Genomic DNA, 24,715 nt, shown 5'->3' with positions numbered 1-24,715 from the left:
AGTTAAGCTGCTGCATGGGACACATGCATCCCATATTGAAGTGCCGGGGTTCGAGTTCCATCTCTGCTTCTGATCCAGCTCCTTGCTAATGTGCATCCTGGGAAGCAGGATGATGGCTCAGATACTTGGGCCTGGGCCATCTATATGGGATAACCTGATGGAATTCCTGGTTCCTGGCTCTGCCCTTGCCCAACCCTGGCTGTGGGAAGCATTTGGGGAGTGAACCAGTGAATGGAAGATTTCTCTCTGTCTCTCTGTCACTCTGCATTTCAAATAAACACATTAAAAAAAAAAAAAGAATGGTACTATTGATGTAGATAAGGACGAAGCTAGCAAGGAGAAGCTGAGGTCACCAGCCCCTCTCTACTGCCCTGCCTGCACTGCCCGAAGTCCTGACACCTCTCAACCTTCCTTGTAGCAGAAAAACCACAGCTTTTGTGAAAACACAGCTCTGAATCAAGCACTGGCCAAAAAACAACCAACATGGCTGCTGACTGCATTCCTGAAATGACCTTCAGCTCATTATAATGTTATTATAATAACATTACCATTGCTGACACACCTGCCATCAAGAACCTGATGCCATGACACTTCTGAATTTTCAAAAAAAAAGGGGGGGGGGGCAAGGAGTTGGCTGGCACTCAAGCCTTACCTCAAACTTCACTCCTTGTGAATATTCAGATAAACACTCTGCCTCCAGATAACACAAAATGGTGGACCCAAGCCTCACTGAGTGCAGCTCTCTCGTGAGTATGCCTGTACCCTTTCTTGAGTGTACACTTTTGCTTTGCATGCAAATAAATCTTGCTTCTCTCTTGACTTTTTCCTATGTCCCGTCCTTGAATTCTTTCAAGGAAATAGAAACTTGGAACACCAAAAACCCATCGTCTGATTCAACTTTTAAATTCTTATCAAGCTAAGAATTGGAAGAAATTTCAAATATTCACAGGATGCCAGTTAATGATTATACTCAATGTTTTAAATATTAAAATAATTCCAACTATGAAATCATAAAACTACAAGCTAATTCATTAGTTTGATGTTGGTTAGAAACTGTAACTGAAGACAAAAGTGGTAAGACTTAGCAATTTAACAAAGTATCTAAAAGCAAGGTCACTGTAATAGATGCCTTAAGAAAAACAAAGCCCCCGGGGCTGGTGCTGTGGCATAGTGGGTAAAGCCGCCACCTGCAGTGCAGGCTTCCCATATGGGTGTGAGTTCAAGTCCCCGCTGCTCCACTTCCGATCCAGCTCTCTGCTGTGGCCTGGGAAAGCAGTGGAAGATGGCCCAAGTCATTGGGCCCCTGCACCCACGTGGAAGACCCAGAAGAAGCTCCTGGCTTCTTGCTTTGGACTGGCGCAGCTCCAGTCGCTGCGGCCAACTGAGGAGTGAACCAATGGATGGAAGACCTCTCTCTCTCTCTCTCTCTCTCTCTTTCTCTGCCTCTCCTTCTCTCTGTGTAACTCTGACTTTCAAATAAATAAATAAATCTTAAAAAAGAAAAACAAAGCCCCAAACTAATCATTTCATATTAGGTAGATTAGGAAATATAAAAATACTTACATACTAGTTACTCAAAACTTTAGTTAAATCTATATATTTTTCTGTATCTTGTGTTTGCAGAATTGCACATTTTTCCAAACTAGTCAACTAAAAAGGACAAAGAGTTTCCCTGTAATCTTGAAAGATTTTTTTTTAAAAAAAATAGATCCAAAAATAGCTATCTTGTAATTCTGTACTATGGTTTGAATGCTTGTGTTCTCTTAAATTCATGTTGACATTTAATCCTCAATGCAACAGTATTAAGCACTGAGGACTTTCGGAGGTACTTAATAGGATTAATGACCTGATGAAAGGAATAGAACACGGGCTTTGTGGCACAGTGGGTTAAACCCCCACTTGGGACACCTGCATCCCATATTGAGTGCTGATTTAAGTCCTGGCTACTCTGCTTCTGATCCAGCTTCCTCTGATTGTGCTTGGGAAGCAGCAGATAATGGCCCAAGTACATGGATTCTTGCAACCCATGCGGGAGACCCAGGTGGAGATCCTGGCTCCTGGCTTTGCCCTAGCATAGCCCTGGCTGTTGTGGGCACTTGGGGAGTGAACCAGTAGGTGGAATATCTCTCCCCTCTAACACCGTGGTTCTGCTAAAGGAAGGGAGGGAGGGAGGAAGAAGTGACTGAGGAAAGATTCGTTTAAAAGAGGAAAAACTCCTTTAAAAAATCAGGGGGTGGGGTGGCAGTGGAAAACTATCTAGGCCTTTTTGGCCCTCCCACTCCTCTGTCGTGTGAGGACACAGCCTTCAGAAAATAACTCTGAGAGCACAGACCAAGTCCTCAACAGACACTGAACCTGCTGGAGTTTTGATCTTGGACTTCCCATCTGTCCCCTAATGAGGTCTATTTTGGATCCTCCATTCTATTGCACTAATCTACCTGCTATTTTTGTGTCAATACGATCTGGATTTGCTCTGTAGCTTTTGTTATTTGGGAAGGCAAATACGTTGCTAGATTTTAATTCTTCCACACACAAAAAAAATCCTTAACTCTTCTAAAGCACTGTTTATTTAAATTTTATTTTACACAACACTCACACACAATTAGTATTCTAATTATAATTTAATTAGATTTATTTTTGAAAGAATCTTTTCAAATGTTATGATTTCCCAAGAACATGGTATGTGACTCCATTTTTTCAGATTGTGTATAACATTATTTTCTTCCAAAGATGTCACCTTTTGAGACAAAGGTCTGCCCAGTGGTTAAGCCACCAGTTAGGGTGCCCCACATACCACATCAGAGTGCCTGGATTCCAGTCCTGGCTCCACTGCTGATTCCAGCTTCCTATTAAAGTACACCCTTGGAGACAGCAGGTGATGGCTCAAGTAGTTGGGTCTCTACCACCCATGTGTGAGACCTGGATTGAGCTCTCAACTCCCAGCTTTGGCCTGGCCATTGTGGGCATTTGGAAAGTGAACCAGTGGATGGGGAGGACTCTGTCTCTGCCTGTAAAATAAATAAATATCTTTAAAATACTTAAAAGATGTCACCATTCTTGTTCAACTTATACAAATAAGCATTTTATTACTGTTGTGAACACGTTACTGTCCTCACTTGTTATTGCCTTATAAATTCTAGAGATATTTCACCAAATCTCTTGAGTTCTATATAATCATATTATATAAGCTTAAAGAAATGTGTTTATCTCTTCTTTTCCAGTGACTCAATCAGCTACTCAATTTTGTGGTATTATATTTGCTAGAAAGTCTAGAAGGTAATGCCAAATAACAATGCTGATAGCAAGCTTCCTTATCTGGTTCCTAATTTTAATTGAAACCATATTTCAATTAGTTTTACTGGTGTGCTTGGTAATTGGTTTTGCTATATCTGAGAATTCTGCCTCTCTTCCTATTTTCATAGAGTGTTAAAATTAAGAATGGCTGCCAAATTTTATCAAATGACTTCTCCACATCTATGATATGATACTGATATGATCTATTTTTAATTTAATTTGTTATTGTCATAGATTATGTTGATAAATTTCCTGATGGTCAACACAATTGCATTCTTGGAATAAACTTTCCAGGTCATGATTCACTACTCTTTTGATAAATGCTAGATGTTATTTTCTGTTCTTTAATTTAGAATTTTCCTTCATATTGTAAAGCAAGCCTGGTATAACTCCATTTCTTTTATTTTTAGGTCTTAGGTTAAAGTTATATTGGCTTCACAAAATAAATCACAGAGACTTTTATCTTTTTTCTGTGACATAAATAGTTTAAATCACATTGAAATTATCTGATCTGAAAAGATTAAACCTACCATATTTGTGAATCTATCTAGTTATGCCCCCTTCCGTTGTTAAATCTGTAATCACCTTTCCAGTCTCTTCTACTTAATTGGTTTATTCCAGCTGCAACATCTTGATATCCATTACTCATCATATGTATTTTGCAACAAAAGCATTCTCCTATTTAAAAGGACCTTGTTTGTCCCACAGCATTCCATGTAAACTTTTCTAATTATTTTAATTTTTTTGAATCTATAATTATGTCTCATGTCTGATTCTTAGTCTTCAAAAAAAGAAAAATTATGGGATGTCCCAAATTTAATTTAATTAAAAGGGCTGCAAGATGGAGTTAGAGGAGATATAGGAAGTGAGACAGTTAACAGTTCCTGGCAAAACCAACAAAAAGAATGTCTATGGCAAAACCTTGTCTTAAATCTCAACACAGAGGCCAGCACTGTGATGCAGTGGGTTAAGCTGCAGCCTGCGATAGCAGCATCCCATATCAGAGTGCTGGTTCAATTCACAGCTGTTCTGCCTCCCATCCAGTTTCTTTCTAATGCATCTGAGAAAACAGCAAAGAATGGCTCAAGTGCTTTGGACCCTGCCACCCATGTAGGAGACCCAGATAGAGTCCTGGCTCTTGGATTCAGCCTGGTCCATCCTTGAATATCATGAACATTTGGGGAGTGAACCAGCAAATAGAAGATCTCTTTCTGTCCCTCTCCAAGCTCCCTCCACCTGACTCTGCTGGTCTGCCTTTCAAATAAATAAAATAAATATTTTTTAAAAATTTTGTCACAGCTACCTACCAGGGGCCACCAACCCTGTTTACATCTAAGCTTTCCAGCCTTTAACCCCAACCACTCCAGAAGCAACAGTTAGCTTTACTTGGGTCTCCCACGAGAGTGCAGGGGTCCAGGGATTTGAGCCATCTTTAGCTTCCTTCCTAGGCAGGTTAGCAAAGAGTTGTATCAGAAGCGGGGCAGCCAGGACTTGGAACCAGCATCCATATGGGATGCCAACAACAGTAGGCAGTGGCTTACCCTGCTATGCCACAACACTGGCCCCCTTAGATATCTTTTTTTTTTTTTTTTAAGATTCATTTATTTATTTGAAAGGCAGAGTTACAAAGAGGCAGAGGCAGAGAGACAGAGAGGTCTTTCAACATTGATTCACTCACCAAATGACCACAATGGCTGGAGCTGGGCCAATCCAAAGCCAGGAGCCAGGAGCTTCTTCCAGGTCTCCAACGTGAGTGCAGGGGCCCAAGTATTTGGGCCATCTTCTACTGCTTTCCCAGGCCATAGCAGAGAGCTGGATCAGAAGTAGAACAGTCAAGATTTGAACTGGTGCCCATAGCAGCTTTACCCGCTATGCCACAGTGCCAGCTTCCAGCTCTTAGACAAGTTCTAATGAAATTTCAGAACTCCAGGATAAAGAAAAAGACCTAAAAACAAAGACCACATGGGCGCCGGGTCAGGTCCCGGCTGCTCCACTTCTGATCCATCTCTCTGCCATGGCCTGGGAAAGCAGAAGAGGATGGCCCAGGTCCTTGGGCCCCTGCACCCACATGGATCAGTGCAGCTCCAGCCGTTGCAGCCAGTTGGGGAGTGAACCATAGGATGGAGGATCTCTCTCTCTCCCTCTCCCTCACCCTCTCCCTCTCCCTCTCCATCTCCTCTCTCTCTGTGTAACTCTTTCAAATAAATAAATCTTAAAAAAAAAAAAAAAAAAAGATCACCAGAAGCAAGGATAAGAATGACACCAAGCTTCTCATCAACACATTCAATCCAAAAAGACAATGGAACAATATTCCAAGCTTTTGAAGGTGGGAATACTTTTATTTGGCTAAAGAATGAAACTACATATAAAAGTGTTTATGGAGTCTCACTGCTATGCTCTTCCATTCACCCTAGTCCCCAGTCTCCTGCCTCCAAAGGTATTCTTCCAGTTGGGAAGAATTTTCTAACTTACATTTCTAAAGCAAGCCAAACAATCAACAAGTTTGGACAAAATAAATGGTATGTAACAGACAACAGACAAGCACTTAGAGTACAGTGTGCCAATGCTAATCCTTGTGAACTGAAATGCTGGAAAGGAATTCCAGCAATATGAAAGACAACTAAGAAATGGGAGACATAGGACCCAAGAAACATGGCAGCAGTTGAAGATGAAGTGAAAGAACTGAAAAGAAGTTGAGAGGGAGGGTTTGTTAGACCCAGATTCACTCCGAAGCTACAGAAGCTAAAGCTTCATGACCCTTCATTAACTCAAGCCCTTTTAAAGGCCAAAAGATGTAACCTAACTATGCTGTATTTGTAATTTTGTATCTTGGTTTTTTTTTTTTTGTTGAAGAGCATCCCCCAAATTCTCTCATACTTGAGCCCATAAAACCTGAATCCATCTTTGATTAGATCTTAGCATTTGAAGATCTTCCTTCAAGCAATGAAGTTTAAAAGAACATAAACTATATTTCTTTCCTTGGCTCCAATAAAACTATGATATTTACTCAATATTGTGGTATATAATGTTTATTGATTTTCCACTTCTAAAATTCACCTATAGGCAAAAGACAAGGATTTAACTGAAGTTAAAGAGTGGTCCATGAATATTATAATCATGGCAGTATAAAATATTACAACTAAAAATATTAGGTCATAGGAAAAGAGATGGAAGGTCAATCCACTTATTAGTCTTTGATAATGGGAAATTTAGGAAAACTATCTACAGTTGTCAAAAAGAACAGATTCTAGGAGTGGGCATTGCAGCGCACACAGTTAAGCCACCCTTTGGGATACTAACATCCCACACTGGAGTGCCCAGAATTAAGTCCCACCTCTGCTTCCAATCCAGCTTCTGCTAATGCATACTCTGAAAGGCAGCAGTCAATGGCTCAAGTACTTGGGTCCATGCTACCCATGGGGGAGACCCAGATGGAGTTCTAGCCTCCTGGCTTTGGCTTGGCCCAGCCCCAGCTGTTGCAGGCATTTGGAGTGTGAACTAGCAGACAGATCTCTCTCTTTCTCTCTCTCCCTCTCTCTCAAATAAATAAATAAATAATTTTAAAAAAAATAGATATTCCATTACATTTTTTGTTAACTACATAGTCAAAATGAATTTAACTAACTACTTCTGGAGTTGGAGGAGTCAAGGACAATGGGAGGTGCTGTAAAAGAAGCAAATTTCTCATCTTTTAGAATATTGCCATAGACATAGTCTGAAGATGATAAACCAAGGAAAGGGCAGAAACACTACAAAAGGAAGAAGTAGTACTTAAAGATAAAATGAGGGGAGGCTGGCACTGTGGTAGAACGGGTAAAGCCACCACCTGCAGTGCCAGAATCCCATAAGGGCGCTTGTTCAAGTCCCCACTACTCTACTTCCAATCCAGCTCTCTGCTGTAGCCTGGGAAAGCAATAGAAGATGGACCAAGTCCTTGGGCCCCTGCACCCACATGGGAGACCTGGAAGAAGCTCCTGGCTCCTGGCTTTGGATCAGTGCAGCTCCAGCCATTGTGGCCTCTTGGGTAGTGAACCAGTGGATGGAGACCTCTGTAACTTTAACTCTGCTTCTGTAACTCTGCCTTTTAAATAAATAAATGAATCTTTTAAAAAAAGATAAAATAGGGGAAGGCATGCAGCACAGCAATTCAGTCACTGCTTGGGAACTGGCATCCTGTGGGAATGTCTGGTGTGAGTCTTGGCTGTTCTGTTGCTATCCAGCTTCCTGCTAATGCACACCCTGAGAGGAAGTAGATGAGGGCTCAAGTACCTGGAAGTACCTGGTTCCATGATGCCAATGTGGCAAATGTAGCTTGAGCTCCTGGCTACTGGCTTCGGCCTGGCCCAGGCCTGGTTATTACACAATTTGGGGAGTGAATTAGCAGATGGAAGATATGTCTGTCTCTGTCTGTCTCTGCCTCTCTTTCTGTGTCTCTACCTTTCAAATAAAATTTTTAAAAAGATAAAATAATCATGAGAAGAATCCTATCAGAAAATATTACCAGGGATACTGTGGTGTCCTGAGTTAGGAAAAGAGGGAAGGGGCCAGTGCCATGGCTCACTAGGCTAACCCTCCGCCTGCAGCGCCGGCACCCCAGGTTCTAGTTCCAGTTGGGGTGCCGGATTCTGTCCCAGTTGCTCCTCTTCCAGTCCAGCTTTCTGCTGTGGCCCGGGAGTGCAGTGGAGGATGGCCCGGGTCCTTGGGCCCTGCACCTGCATGGGAGACCAGGAGGAAGCACCTGGCTCCTGGCTTCGGATCAGCGCAGCACGCCGGCCACAACACGCCGGCCGAAGCGGCCACTTGGGGGGTGAACCAACGGAAAAGGAAGACCTTTCTCTCTGTCTCTGTCTCTCTCTCACTGTCTAACTCTGTCTGTCAAAAAAAAAACAAAAAAAAAAACAAAAAAAGATGTGTATTAGGAGAAGAGGGAAGGAAAATTTTGACTTTTCATTTTATAGCCTTTTATAATGTTTGAATCTTTAATTTGTGTAAGAACTGCTGATAAAAATTTAGAACAATTTTTAAACATTTGTATAAGAATATTCTTTGTAGTACTATTTATAATTGTGGAAACTAGAAACAATGTAAATACAGAGAAGGAAATGAGATTGATTAAAATAATTTAAATTGATTTTATATTTACCAACATGAAAAGATCTCTATACTATATTATTATTTTAATTTAAAAATCAAAATAACAAATAATATGTCTATCATGATGCATTTTTTAAAAGTTTTATTTATTTATTTATTTGAAAGCTAGAGTTACAGACAGTAAGAGAGAGAGAGAGAGAAAGGTCTTCCTTCCGTTGGTTCACTCCCTAATGGCCGCCACGGCCAGAGCTACGCTGATCGAAGCCAGGAGCTTTCTTCCTGGTCTCCCATGCGGGTGCAGGCGCCCAAGCACTTGGGCCATCCTCCACTGCCTTCCCGGGCCACAGCAGAGAGCTGGACTGGAAGAGGAGCAACCAGGACAGAACCAGTGCCCCAACTGGGACTAGAACCCGGAGTGCCGGCGCCACAGGCAGAGGATTAGCCTAGTGAGTTGCAGTGCCGGCCCTCATGATGCATTTTTAAGTCTATAATGTATATGTATGTGCACATGCCCAAGACACATAGTCCAAAATGGTAAGTAGTACATGCAGGTGACCGTACAGATGATTTTTACTTTATTCTTTTTACTTGTCTGTACTTTTTTTTTTTTTTTTTTTTGACAGGCGGAGTGGACAGTGAGAGAGAGAGAGAGAGAGAAAGGTCTTCCTTTTGCCGTTGGTTCACCCTCCAAGGGCCGCCGTGCTGTGGCCAGCGCACCGCGCTGATCCAAAGACAGGAGCCAGGTGCTTCTCCTGGTCTCCCATGCAGGTGCAGGGCTCAAGCACTTGGGCCATCCTCCACTGCACTCCCTGGCCACAGCAGAGAGCTGGCCTGGAAAAGGGGCAACTGGGACAGAATCCGGTGCCCTGACCGGGACTAGAACCCGGGGTGCCAGCACCGCAGGCGGAGGATTAGCCTAGTGAGCCGCGGCGCCGGCCGTCTGTACTTTCTACAATTTCTAATGAAGAACAAATTATTTTGTAGTAAAAATAAAAGCAAAAATGTTGTTTTAATATATTTCTCCTTACTTCATTCATTCCACACTTCTCCTCTCTGAACCAAGGTCACAAGGATTCTGTCATTCTTGTCACAACTGAATACTTATTTGAGCCAAAATGTGTTTGACATCACCCTCAAATCAAAGTGGTCAGGAACAAAAATGCCCTTCAACCCACAGTGATAAGAACACAATTTCATAGCAAAAGGCAGATAAAGAGAACATCATTTGCCCATTACCTAGTGCAGCTGTGACATCGATTTCTGAAGCCAAGGAGAGTGGCATCTAAATCATCACAGCTTGACAACAAAGCACAAGCTGAGTTTGTCAGAAGTAGGCTCATTGTCTGAGATGCTCATTTCAAACAGCTTTGGGAAGGCAAAGTTACCGCAGCGAAATATCAGGATGTCTGAAAACCTGTGACTTTTCCAATCATAAAGAACGGTGCTGCAAACCTTGATAAGAAGGTTTACATTGACTTCATCATTACAACAAATTCAAAGGTAAGAAAACAAAGCCAAAAGCCATAGGTGCTAACGCTCTAGCGAAGGTTCAAATCCAAAGCACTTTCATTATCTCAAAGTAAGCAGGAGGGCCACAGAGAATGTTCCCCCTGATTTGGGACATTTTATTTTCACACAAAAAGATGTCCTGGACTTCAGAATTCAAGACTCTTCAAAGATAACCATGATACACTTCCAAACCATTTCACTTGTATCATTTAGCTTTGACCTATCTAAGTCTAATCCATTATTTCTCAGAATCCAAAGTAATTCAGAAAATCAAAATAGTGTTTTCATTAAAGTGAAAAATTCTCCAAAGGTAGCATTAGAACAATAATAAGGATAACATTTAGTCAGCTGCTCCAGTGTTGCAGGCACCATATTAAGTGCCTCACATGTACGTTTCTCATTTGATATACAGAAAACCTCATGAAATATGCAATCATATTATCTATATGTGGCAAGCTGTATTTTCTAAATATGGCCACAAAAGTATTTCCCACCCCCAATCCTGTTCTACAGTGTGAAATCCCAACTCCTCTCAACATTTGGGTCCTATGTACCCTCCCTTTAAATCTTGGCAGACTTTTAAAAATTTTTATTTATTTATTTTCATTTTATTTGAAAGGAAGAGAAGAGAGGATCTTCCATCCAGTGTTCACTCCCTAAATGCCCACATTAGCCAAGTCTGGGCCAAAGCAAAGCCAGGAACTCAATCTGGGTCTCCTGCAGGGCAACAGGGACTCTTGGTTGGCAGGGACCCAAATATTTGAGCCACCATCTGCTGCCTCCCAGGATGCTCATTAGCAGGAAGACAGAATCAGGAGTGGACCTGGAATTCAAATCAAGATGTTCCAGCATCCCAAGCTGTGCCTTCACTGCTATACCAAACACCCGCCCTGCAGCAGGCTTTGGCTAATTAAGTGCAGCAGTATGGTATCATACAACTTCCAGTCTAGGTCTATCTGCAACTTCCACAAGGCTCTGTTGTGATGTTTTTCTCAGGGAAACCAGATACTGTGTAAGAAGCCTTACTATCAGGGCCAGAGCTGTGGTGCAGTGAGTTAAATCATTACTCGGGATGGCCACATCCCTTTTAGAGTGACAGTCTGAGTCCTGGCTACTCCACTTCCAATCCAGCTCCCTACCACTGTACCCGGAAGGTAGTAGACAAAGGTCTGTATTAGGGTACCTGCCACCCATGTGAGAGATCTGGATGGAGTCCCTGGCTCCTGGCTTTAGCCTGGCCCAGGTCATTTGGGGAGTTAGACAGTGGATGGAAGATATCTCTTTCTCTCTCTATCTCTGTCTCTCCTGTCACTGTGCCTTTCAAATATATAAATAAAAATCTAAAAAGAACAAGAAAGACAACAAAGAAGACAAAGCAGGAGCAGCAACACCCTATTAAAATTAGGCCATCATGCTGGAGAGACCGAGTAGGCGTTTCCAATTAACAATGCCAACTGAACTCACAGCTCACAGCCAGCCTCTACTGACAATCATGAGAGTGAACCATCTTTGACACCTAAGCCAGTCAAGCTGTCAGATGACTGCAGCCCCACATGATATCTGACTGCAACTGCATGGTGGATGATCCGAGTGAAAATTTCCCAGCCAAGCTCCTTCGGAAGCCCTGATCCACATTGACTCCCACTAAGTCTAGGGTGATTTGCTACGTAACAACTGTAACTAGAAAACTCCATTGTGCAAATGAAGAAACTGAGGCTTAAAGAGTGACTTGACTCTAGGTCTGAACCATAATTTTATCCATTTTATGGAGCTGGTTGCACACCAAGCAGTAGAGGAGCTATTGAGGCATTCATAGGCATTGCTGGGGTTGACCATAGCTGCACAGAAACTGCACAATTACATCTACCCAAAATCAAAGCAAAGGCACACTCCCCAACCCACACCTTGGAAAGCATCTATAGGAAAAAACATTTCCCTACAAAAACCACCCTATAAAATTTGGAAAGGTGACCACTCTACTAGATGAACAGATACCAGCGCGGGGACATGAGAAATACGAAAAGGCAAGGAAACATGACACATCGAAGGACCACAATAACTCCTCACTAACTGACCCCATAGAAAGGGAAACTTGCAAATTATCTGAAAAAATTCAAATTATCTTTTTAAAAAATATTTAGTTATTTATTTGAGAGGCAGCGTTACAGAGAGAGAGGGAGAGACAGAGAGAAAAGGCTTCCATCCACTGGCTCTCTCTCCAAATGGCCGCAACAGCCAGAGCTGAGCTAATCTGAAGCCAGAAGCCAGGAGTCTCTTCCAGTTCTCTCACACCGGTGCAGGGGCCCAAGCACTTGGGCCGCCTTCCACTGCTTTCCCAGGCCACAAGCAGAGAGCTACATCAGAAGAGGTACAGCTGGGACATGAACCGATGCCTGTATGGGATGCTGGTGCCACACATGGAAGTTTAGCCTACAGTGTGGGCCCTTAGATTAATTATCTTAATGAAACTCAATGAGATACGCATGAATACAGATAGAGAAAACAATGAAATTAGGACAAAACTCATTATCTGAATAAGAATTTTGACAGGGGCTGGCACTGTGAGTAGCAGGTAAAGCTGCCACCTGCAGTGTTGGCATCCCATGTGGGTGTCGGTTCTAGTCCTGGCTACTCCACTTCCAATCCAGCTCTCTGTTATGGCCTGGGAAAGCAGTAGAAGATGGCCCAAGTCCTTGGATCCCTGCACCCGCATGGGAGACCCAGAAGAAGTTCCTGGCTCCTGGCTTCAGATTGGCGCAGCTCTGATCATTGCAGCCATCTGGGGAGTGAACCAGTGGATGGAAGACTGACTTTCTCTCTCTCTCTCTCTCTCTCTCTCTCTCTCTCATTCTCTCTACCTCTCTCTACCTCTGCCTTTCTGTAACTCTGCCTTTCAAATAAATAAATAAAAAGAAAAGAATTTTGACAAAGAGCTACACAACATTGAAATAAAAAGAAATCCTAGAGCTGAGGACTTCAATGAATAAAGTCAAAAATATAGTTGAGAGCCGGCGCCACGGCTCAGTAGGCTAATCCTCTGCCTTGCGGCGCCAGCACACCGGGTTCTAGTCCCGGTCGGGGCACCGGATTCTGTCCCGGTTGCCCCTCTTCCAGGCCAGCTCTCTGCTGTGGCCAGGGAGTGCAGTGGAGGATGGCCCAAGTGCTTGGGTCCTGCACCCCATGGGAGACCAGGATAAGCCCCTGGCTCCTGCCATCGGATCAATGCGGTGCGCCGGCCGCAGCGCGCCAACCGTGGCGGCCATTGGAGGGTGAACCAATGGAAAAGGAAGACCTTTCTCTCTGTCTCTCTCTCTCACTGTCCACTCTGCCTGTCAAAAAAAAAAAAATATATATATATATATATATAGTTGAGAGCTTCAACAGCAGACTAGATCAAGCAGAATTTCTGTACTTGAATTACTGGTATATTGAGTTAATCCAGTCAAGAACAAAGGAAAAGTGAACAACAACAACAAAAAGAGCCAAGAAAGCCTGCAGTACCTAAGGGACATAATTAAATGAACAAATGTTCACATTATGGGAGTTTCAGAGAGAGAAGACATGGAAACGGCTTTATTTAATTAAATAATAGCTGAAAAATCCTCAAGCCTTGGGAGAGATATGGACATCCAAACCTGTGAAGCTCATAGGACCCCAATTATGTTCAACCCAGAGTGGTGCTCCTAAGGCACTTTATAATCAAAATGTTAAAAGCCAAAGATAGAGAATTCCAGGGACAGCAATTCACACAAAAGGGAATTCCCATTAGACAGATTTCTCAGCAGAAACCTGGTAGCACAGGAGAAAACAGAATGAAATATTCAGAGTGTTGAAAAAAAAAAAACTGCCAGCCAAAAATGCCATATGCAGCAAAGCTAGCCTTCAAAACAAGGGTAAACAAATTTCTTCCTAGATAACTAAAAGTTGAGGAAATTCATCACCACCAGATGGGCCTTATGAGAAGTACTTAAGAGAGTAATGCAACTGGAAGTGAAAGGGCAATAATTACTATCATGAAAATATAAAACTCATTGACAGAGGTAAATTCATAATCAAATTCAGAATATCCCACCAAAATAATCTTTCTCATACCTAGTAGGAAGGCTGAAAGTCCAAAAATGTCAATGATAACCACAGCCACAATAAGTTGTTAAGGACTGCACAATATACAATGATATGAGACAAGAAAATTGTGCATTATGAGAGAAGGAAGAGGGGAAAGTCTAGAATATTTGTATGTGATCAAAGTGAAGTTGAATCCATTTTTTTAAATTGTACTCATAAAGATAGTGACAGGAGATCCTCCAACTTCGGTTTCATTCCCCAAATGCCCACAACAGCCAGTGCTAAAATGGGCTGAAGTCAGCGGCGAGGACCTCAACTTCTACATGGGTGGCAAGGACCCAAGTACTTGAACTTCATGATAACCTATTATGTCTCAAGGTGCACATTATCAAGAAGCTGGAATCAAGCAGAGGCAGGACTCAAACCCAGACCCTCCAATATGGGACACAGGCATCCCAGTGTATTAATCACTGTGCTAAAGAATTTCTTCTACAATGACTTTGAACAGCCCTTATCTCAACTGTTGAGACATAGGTTTGTTTTTTTTTTTTATATTATTTGTTAAACTCTTTACTTAGCATAGAGTTAATCATATGTATATAAAGTTAATTAAAAATAGATCTTTGTAAAAAAAAATAAGAATGAGAATAGGAGAAGGGAGGAGAAAGAGGGGTAGGAGAGCCGGTGGGAGGGTGGATACAGTAGGAAGAATCACCATATTACTAAAGTTGTAATTATGACATCTATGAAGTTTATATTCCTTAAATAAAAGGTTTCCAGAGGGATGGCAGCAGGCGGGGGGGTTGGCGATGTGGTGTAGTGAATTAAGCCACTACCTGCAACACTGGCATTCTATATAGGTATAAGTTTGAGTCCTGGCTGCTTCACTTCTTTAAAAAAAAAAAAAAAGATTTATTTATTTGAAAGTCAGAGTTACACAGAGAGAAAGAGAGGCAGAGAGAGAGGTCTTGCATCCGCTGGTTCACTCCCCAATTGGCTGCAACAGCTGGATGCGCCAATCCGAAGCCAGAAGCCAGGAGCCCTTCCGGGTCTCCCACACAGGTGCAGGGGCCCAAGGACTTGGGCCATCTTCCACTGTTTTCCCAGGCCATAGCAGAGAGCGCAATCGGAAGTGGAGCAGCTGAGACTCAAACCGGCGCCCATATGGGATGCCAGCACTGCAGGCAGCAGCTTTACCTGCTCTGCCACAGCGCCAGCCCCTGCTTCACTTCTAATCTAGCTCCCTGCTAATGCACCTAGTAAAGCAGTGGAAGATGGCTGCAGTGGTTGGGCCCCTGCACCCACATGGAAGACCTGGTTGAAGCTCCTGTCTCCTGGCTTCAATCAGGGGTGGGCCAGACTGTGGCCATTTAGAGATCGAACCATCAGATAGAAGATGTCTATCTCTCCTTCTCTCTCTGTAACTCAGCCTTTCAAATAAATGAACAACTGCTATAAAAAGAAGAATTTCTTCTAAACTAAATGGGTTTTTTGTGACTTTAAGATTGTTTATGTAATTCCCAGAGTAACCACAAAGGAAAGAGTATAGCATATATAGAAATGAGAGAGAAAGAAATCAAAACTTATCATTAAAAAAATCAAAATTTATCACTAAATCACAAAGGCAAACAGGAGGAATAAAGCAACAAAAGATCTACAAAACAACAAAGAAAACAACTAACAAATTGGCTAGAGTAAGTCCTTAACCTGACAATAATAATCTTGAATGTAAATAGATAAAATTCTTTAATTAAATGATATAGACTGGCTGAATGGATAAAAACAAAAAAAGAAGATCCAATCATGAGATTCACTTCACTTGTAAGAACACACATGGAATAAAAATGAAGATATGGAAAATAATATTCTGGGGTCAGCACTGTGGTGTAGCAGATAAAGCTGCCATCTGCAGTGCCAGCATCCCATATGGGCACCAGTTCAAGTCCTGGCTGCTCCACTTCTGACCCAGCTCTCTGCTATGGCCTGGGAAAGCAGTACAAGATGGCCCAAGTCGTTGGGCCCCTGCACCTGTGTGGGAGACCTGGAAGAAGCTCCTGGCTCCTGGCTTTAGATCAACACAGCTCCTGCCATTGCAACCAGTTGGGGAGTGAATCAGCAGATGGAAGATCTCTCTCTCTCTCTCTCTCTCTCTCTTTCTCTCTCACTCTCTCTGCCTCTCCTTCTCTCTCTGTGTAACTCTGACTTTCAAATAAATAAATAAATCTTTTTTTAAAAGAAGAAAATAATATTCTGTGCAAATGAAAATCAAGAGTGAGAGTAGCTATACTCATCAGATTAGATAGATTTTAAATTTAAAAACTACACGGAGACAAAAAAAGTCATTAAATAATGATGAATGCGTCAACTAATCAAGAGGATATAACAATTATAATTAAACATTCACCAAACACATGAGCACACAAATATACAAAGAAATAGTATTAAATCTAAAGGAAGAGATAAACTGTAATACAGTAACAGTAGGGGACTTCAATACTTTCAGCAATACAGAAACTCCAGACTGCAATACAGATCATCCAGACAGCAAATCAGTGAAGAAACACTGGGCTTACACTGTATCCTAGGCCAAAGGGACCTGACATTTACAGAGCATTTCACCCAAAGAGTACAGAATACACATTCTCAAGAGCACATGGACCTTTGTCCAGGATAGATCATAAGTTAACCCACAAAATAAGTCTTAACAAATTTGAGAAGACTAAAATCGCTTCAAGAGTTCTTCTCTGGCCACAATGGCATAAAAGTAGGCCATTTGTACAGTCTGGTGCAGAATCATTTTATCCCACTTTATTTTTTTTTTTTAGAGTTACAGAGAGAGAGGTTGGAAGGTCCACTGTTTCACTCCCCAAATGGCTGCAACGGCTGGAGCTGAGCTATCCAAAGCCAGGAGCCAGGAGCTTCTTCTGGGTCTCCCATGTGGTGCAGGAGCCCAAGCACTTGAGCCATCTTGCACTGCTTTCCCAGACACATTAGCAGGGAGATGAATCAGAAGTGGAGCAGCCAGGACTCGAACCAGTGCCCATATGGGATGCTGGAGCCACAGGCTGTGGCTTTACTCGCTGCACCACAGTGCAGGCCCCTTTCCCACTTTCCTAACTTTACTTGAACATAGGTTTTGGTCTTTTTTTTGCAAGTTTTAAGCATTTTATTCAGTGAGAGAAATGCACAGAAAAGTGAAGGGTTTAATTAGGGGAGAAAGAAGTCTAGAAGCTAAGTTGGGTTCACACCAGGCAGAGAGCAGGCCGGGAGCCACGTGCAGCAAGCAGGCAGGCGGGAAAGCAGAGAGCAGCAGCCAGAAGGCTACGCACCCACGGGGGCAATAAGGGAAGGGCTCACTGTGCTCAGGCCTTTTCTCTACTTCTAAAGGGGAATGATGGGGCCAGCGCTGTGGCTTAGTGGGTAGAGCAGCTGCCTGCAGCGCTGGTATCCCATATGGGCACCGGTTCAAGTTTTGGCTGCTCCACTTCCAATCTGGCTCTCTGCTATGGCCTAGGAAGGCAGTAGAGAATGGCCCAGGTCCTTAGGCCCCTGAATCTGCGTGGGAGACCTGGAGGAAGCTGCTGGCTCCTGGCTTCAGATCGGCGCAGCTCCAGCCATTGCAGAGAATTGGGGAGTGACCAGTGGATGGAAGACCGCTCTCTGCCTCTCCTTCTCTCTGTGTAACTCTTTCAAATAAATAAGTAAATCTTAAAAAAAAAAAAAAAAAAGGGAGGGAGCAGTTATGCAGTCTGATGGGCAGGTGGGCATATACATGAGATGAGGTAGGAGCATGAGATCACACAGGTGGAGAGCATGGGCTCCAGCTTACAAACCTAATCAGTTTGATCCTATCTGTCTGCCTACATCATTCACCCCTCAGAGATTCCAGACCTTAATCTTAAGGGATGTTGAAGGTCATAGAATCATCGTATCTTCTTTGGCTATTTCTTGCTTATCAGGGGTGTAGGACCTGCCTGTCCTCAGTCCAGAAGTCTCTGCCTATCTCATCTAACAAATTTGTTTTGTGAGCTGGAGCGCTTTCAGTCACTGCCAATGGCTGTGTCCCCTGCATGGCCATCATTACTCTCAGAAGACACTGAGTTCTGAAACATATACATTTGTCAATCAGCATAAACAAAACCAAAACAAAACCAATTGCAAGTGGTGTGCCCCTTAAGACAGAAAGAACATATCTTACAGACTCCCAGATAGTGGGTGGTGACAGGCTACTGTTATGCAGGTTATAAACCCATTTAGCTTGAGCATGGAAAATTATAATAGAAGAAACCATTAAGGAGTTTTATTGTCAAGAATAGCTCCTGGAGAGAATCAAAAGAGGCAAGTATAGCATGTCTGCCTTAAGGTGCAGCAGTCTTGATATGACGAAAGCAAAAGCTTTACCTATCTTTTTGCTTTTTGAAGAGGTATTTAAGACCTTTGATTGGCTTGCAGGAATAATCAGGCGTGTCTTCTGAGTTTAATCCTAATCTCACTGAGGTAGTCGTGATCAGTAGCACCTGGTAAGGTCCCTTTCATTTAAGCTGCAACTGATCTGAAGAGGATCTTTTTTTTTTTAAATGTATTTATTTATTTGATAGAGTTACACAGAGAGAGAAGAGAAAGGTCTTCCATCCACTGGTTCACTCCCCATTGACAGCAACGGCCGGAGCTGCGCCGATCCGAAGGCAGGAGCCAGGAGCTTCCTTCCAGGTCTCCCACATGAGTACAGGGGCCCAAGGACCCGGGTCATCCTCCACTGCCTTCCCAGGCCACCGTGGAGAGCTGGATCGGAAGTGGAGCAGCTGGGACCCGAACCGGTGCCCATATGGGATGCCTGCAATGCAGGTGGCGGCTTTACCCACTACGCCACATCGTGGGCCCCTGAAGAGGATCTTTCTATGAATTGCTCACTCAGGAACTCCTAACGTTGGAGCTTCTGTAAAAAGCTCTTCAACTTCTTGGAACACCTTTTGTAGCTCCCCTGTCCAGCACAGTGTGTCTGTATCAGAGCCTTTTAAAGCTCATACAAAGGCTTGGAATCCATATCCCACAGAATCCTGCCATCAGAGATTCCCAATGTTGGAGTTTCTGTTAAAAGCTCCTTAATTCTTTGGAACAACTTTTTTATCTCCCCTGTCAAGCACAGTGTGTCTGTTTCAGGACCTTTTGAAGCTTTATACAAAAGCTCAGAATCCAAATTCCACAGAATCCTGCCATTCCCAGAAATGTCCTTAGCTGCTTTTTAGTCTGTGGCGACCCTATACATAGAAGCTTCCTTTCTCTTGACTGAAAGAGCACACTTTCCTGGAGGCTAGAATATATCTCAGGTAATCTATCTCTGGTTTAGAAACCTGAGCTTTTGTTGGGGAAATTCTGTATCCTCACTTTCCCAGATTCTGAGTTTCATGGAATGCACAAGAAATTACCCTTAGGCAAAGGTATAGCAAACAATAAGATGCATTGAAACAGCTGTCTCATTAGTAGCCCTGAGGCCTTCAACCATTTTGTACTTTTCATTTGACCTTAGGCTAAAATAGGATAGGAACATCACAGGGAGACATGGACCTAAGACTCCATGTTTGAGACAATTAACTTTAAGGAAACACCTAAGGATAATAATAAATCTACAGGCAATAGAGTTGGTCACTTAGACATAACTAAAACTTACAACACATAATAATATAACACACTAGAACAAAGTGAATCTTTGGGGGCAAGTTTTACCATTAATTCTAATACTGTAACTCCTTGAGGACAGAGGTCTTTTTTAATCAAATGCTTTTACATTTTTAAGCAAAGAAAAAATTTAATTCCAACTTTCTTGATTTACTTTCATTCTGTCCCTTTCCTGCCAGGTCTCCATCTTCTACCACCTGTCTGCCGCAAAGCAGTATGGATCAGGACAGGATGAACCGAAGTTTATGTTGCTTGTGATGGCTCCTGAGATTCCCAGAACAATTGGCAAGCCCTGTTTGGGGGAGCATAATTGGATTTATTACTTTAATTAAAAGTAATTGTTTTTCTAAATCTGAACAAACTTTTTTTGCAAAGCTGTGGTAAGTAACAGCCAAGAGACTTGGAGAGAGACTGAGTGAGGCTCATTATACTAATTCTCTGGGGAGTCCCAAGCCCATCAAGTTAGGGAGATGAACAGAGCCCCGAAGGAAATAAAGCTACACCCAAGTCTTCCCTGCACAAAGACGTGTGTTTATTCCAGGAGGATTCGTCTGCCTCCTACAGCCCCATGGTTCACAAAAGAAACACCACCTCACAGAGACTGGGCCCATGTAAGAATTTTTTAGAAGTCTTTATCAGACAGAATCACCCCATGAGGCCAAGAGAAGGATAACAAAAGATTGCTCCAAATGATAACTGTACTCTAGAACGAATCTGCTGAAAATGGAAGATTTTGAAACATTCTGGGGTTCAGACACTTTGAGCTGAATGATGACAAAGGCCAGAGAAACCACTGTACTCTGAGTGGCCCAGGGAATGCAGCTGCCCATTCGGAAGCTTTGGAAAGGACCAGGTATTCTCAGAAAATGCCATCAAATTCATGAAGGATACACATCTCACACCAACAGTATACTGTCTGTATATTGACAGCCCGCAGACAATATTGCAACCTCAAGAAATACTTCTGAGAACCTAAGAATCTTCTGCAATCCTGTGAACAGTCTATTTGGAATGGCCTGAATGAGACTTCTCCAGCGTGCTATTAGACACCTGGCCCTGGGCCTTTGGAATGATCTCCACCCTGGCACCTCAGGGGCTGGCAGAGCAGCAATGACTTCCTCAAATTTCCTCTTACTGGCACTTGATACACACACACACACACACATTTTTTTTTTTTCCAATTATCAGGTCTGGCACATAAAGAACAGCATTTGGTCTCATTTGTGCTTTTAGCCCCATCATCTGGGTCACTGTTGGAACAAACAGTAGCTAAGTCAATATTCAATCAATTGCTTGCACTGAGCAACTTTGATCTGATTTACAATGCTGATCAACCCTGTGTTCTGTATGACTGGTCCCTTAGATAACCTAAAGCTCTGGACAATACCGACTCTAGGTATAACGCTTCATGCTTTTCCTTAGAAGGGAAAGGTCTTCCTCTCCCTCTAAGTGCACTAAAACTGTTGAGAAGAACACGAAGTTCCAGCTGCAGCAGACAAACCCCCGGGGAATGCATCCTTCCCACTGGGCTGTGCATGACTGACCCTTAGAACAGTGAATGGTTTGAAGTGGATGCTGCAGCCATGTCCAGATCCTCTAGCTGCCAGGTAAGTCTCCCCCTTCGCTCATCATGTATTTAGGACAAAGGAAGAGCTGCATGAGGTGGCCCACTTCCCTTTGCAGCTGGAAGATCTCCTAGCTGCTGACCTCTGGTTTGACATAAGAAAAAAAAAGTCTATTAGCAGCCCTGTCCTTGAGCTGGTCACAATGACTTTGCAGGTTTATCCATGCTAAGCTGCTGGCTCAGCATGAACCCAAAGCTTTTCCCTCCCTCCCACTCCCATTAGGTCCTTCAACACTTTAGACTCTGTTCCTATGTTTCCCCCAGTGTGTCACACCCAGTACTTTGCCTAAGGACTATTCATTCTATTAATTCCTGATGTTTCTGGGTTTCATGTTCATGCTGGGTTCTGCTTTTCTCCTGGAAAGAACTGGGTAAGTTTGTTAATCACCTGGGCTCACCTTTCAACCAAATGATTAGGCTACAGTGAACTCAAATCACTGATGAATTTAAATGACATTTACTCTGGAAATGACCCTTGGGAAATAGCCCTCAATACATCTTTAGAGGCTGATTAACAAGTCCTATTCAGCTGATTAACTATTTTTCAGTAACTGTCAACAAATGATAGAGATAATGGTAACTGGCAGAATGACTTTGAAGAGTGCAAAAAGTGCTAAAAAAAATTAAAAGGAAAAACAATTTAAAAGGAAAGTTTATAAGATGTATCAGTTCTTCCTCCCTATTAACATCACTTTCATCCCTTGATATTTCCACTTCTCCAAGTACCCTCCCATACCTAAACTGGGTCCAAATCTAATTCTCCAGTGAATGGGTGACACATAATTCTTGCTATAACTCTGGTCAATAATTAAAGTAGTCATTAACAATGCTAATGGAAGGAAACTTCCAGAGATGTTGACTTTTAAAAAGGGATCTTTTGGGGGGGGGGGTTGTTTTTTTTTTTTTTGAAGTTGAAAGCATTCTATCCAACCAGATCTCTCTGTACCAACTAGCTCAAACTCCAGTCCACCTCAACGATGGAGTCTCCACTCAGAGAATGGTTGTGAGAAGGCACTTCCACCTTCTCATGAGGAAAAGCAAACTCTCTTCAGCTGGACCAAGTCAAAGCTACTTGGCATGCTGGTTTTATTTAAATGCTGCCCCCTAGGAAATACTATATACATGACATGTCCTCAACCTCTTGTATGTCAATCACCAACCAAATCCATTTCTCAGACATTTGAAGTATTATTCTCTGTTTCAATAAATTGACATCAAAACTGATTATTTTGAGAAATTAGTTATAAGTTCTTTAGAAAATATAAAAACTTTTGAGTCAACAAAAATAATTATAAAAATATAATTAAAATGTGAAATTCATTCACTAAGAGATGAAGGCTTCATAGAAAACAGTATTTATTAAGGAGACACTTAAAGCATCAATGGGATTTGAAAGACTGGTGGTTATAAGCCTTGTATGAAATATCACAGGTGTATAAAAATGGATAACAATCAAAACATCAGAGAGTTTACTGTGTCTAGATCCCAGGGTTTGTGGGAGGATGTAAAAAGAGAAAAACTTGGAAATATTTGGTAAAATAATACTAAAATATACCATGAAATGTTGATGTATGTAGATATGACTTGGAGTTTTTATTTACTTAATTTTTGAGAGTTGTGCTTTTTCTCATAGCTTTCCTTTTTACAAACGCAAATAGCACTGAAAGGCACCAAAGATTCAGGAAATCCTACAACATTAATGCCCTCAAATATGAACTATTTATGGATGAAGACCCAATATTGGAGTAAGGATAAGAACAAATGGTGTTAAAAGCAGCTTACATTAGTAGGAATGGAGGAATTCACTGAGAAATAGAAATAAACTTCTTGGTTAAGAGAAGTAAGAAAATTATTTTTGGTTGTACCTTACTTAGGTCACCCTGAACATCACCACTTTCTCCTATAACAGATCTACCAGATACTAACCATTAGACAGGCAACTTCAGGCTCTGCAAATAAGCTTGAGAAGTCAGGGGCGAGAAGATAAGATTTCACAGAAATAAAAGACTTGGCCAGCCCAAAATGCAACACATATCCTTCTTGCTTTCAGTTCCAGCTTATTTTCAGACCCCTAGACCATCACCACTCCTGATGCTGAACACCTTTCATCAGCCAACCCCAGCACAGGTCTCAGGAGCCATGGGGAACCACACCAGCATCACCGAGATTGTCCTGCTGGGGCTCTCAGACGCCTGTGAGCTGCAGCTGCTCATCTTCCTGGGGCTCCTCCTCACCTACCTCCTCACCCTGCTCGGGAACCTCCTCATTATGGTCGTCACCCTCATGCACAGCTGCCTCCACACCCCCATGTACTACTTCCTCCGCAACTTTGCTGTCCTGGAGATCTGGTTCACCTCCGTCATCTTCCCCAAGATGCTGACCAACATCCTCACAGGACACAAGACCATCTCCTTTCCAGGCTGCCTCCTACAAAGTTTCTTCTATTTCTTCCTGGGCACCACAGAGTTCTTCCTACTGGCAGTGATGTCCTTTGACAGGTATGTGGCCATATGTAACCCCTTGCGGTACGCCACCATCATGAGCAAAAGGGTGTGTGTCCAGCTGGTGCTCTGCTCATGGATCACAGGACTCATTCTCATTCTTCTTCCAAGTGTCATCATACTTAAACAACCATTCTGTGGTCCTAATGTCATTAATCATTTCTTCTGTGACAACTTTCCACTCATGGAACTCATATGTGCAGACACAACTCTGATAGAGCTTCTGAGTATTGTGATAGCCATCATCAGCTTACTGGGCACTCTGTGTGTGACAGCCACCTGCTATGGCCACATCCTCCACACTGTCCTGCGCATCCCCTCAGCCAAGGAGAGGCAGAGAGCCTTCTCAACCTGTTCCTCCCATATCATTGTGGTGTCTCTCTTCTATGGCAGCTGCATCTTCATGTACATCCGGTCAGGCAAAGGTGGCCAGGGGGAGGGCTGGAATAAGGTGGTGGCATTGCTCAACACTGTGGTCACTCCAATGCTCAATCCCTTCATATATACCCTGAGGAACAAACAGGTAAAGCAGGTGTTTCGGGAGCAGGTGAGCAAGATCCTCTCATAAAGTTGTGGAACAAAGAGCTGAAGCTGATATTCCAGAACTGCTATGGGAATTTGAGAGATCTTCAGGAGACTGGAATTCCATCTGGGTCTACCGTATGGGTACACAACCAAAGGTCTTGGGCCATCATCCACTACTTTCCTGGGTACATTGAGCAGCCACATCTCAAACAAGTACACAGATATGGGATGACAGTGTCACAGGTGACAGCTTAACCTGCTGTGCTACAATGCTGGCCCCAGAAAATTCTGTCATGAAATGTTTCTGTGTGATAATTTCTGTGGTGCCAGTCACTGTGAAATTCAGCATAAACTCAAAAGCTCTCTGGACCCTCAAGGCACATTTATTAATGTTCAGATTCAAATATTTTTGTCCATTTCATCTGTT

At 42.7% G+C, this 24,715-nt stretch overlaps 1 protein-coding gene across 1 annotated transcript; it reads left to right on the top strand.

The window, feature by feature from the left end:
* Positions 1-23,401: 23,401 nt before the first annotated feature.
* LOC133770483 (olfactory receptor 6E1-like) lies at positions 23,402-24,331 on the top strand. The gene has a single exon (XM_062206590.1). It carries the CDS (start codon positions 23,402-23,404, stop codon positions 24,329-24,331), a length of 930 nt encoding a protein of 309 aa, XP_062062574.1.
* Positions 24,332-24,715: the final 384 nt, after the last annotated feature.

The sequence above is a fragment of the Lepus europaeus genome, chromosome 11 (genome assembly GCF_033115175.1).
Source record: "Lepus europaeus isolate LE1 chromosome 11, mLepTim1.pri, whole genome shotgun sequence".
NCBI classification, from domain to species: domain Eukaryota; kingdom Metazoa; phylum Chordata; class Mammalia; order Lagomorpha; family Leporidae; genus Lepus; species Lepus europaeus.
Note: the sequence above shows the minus strand (reverse complement) of the source record. Positions and strands in the feature narration are given on the sequence as shown.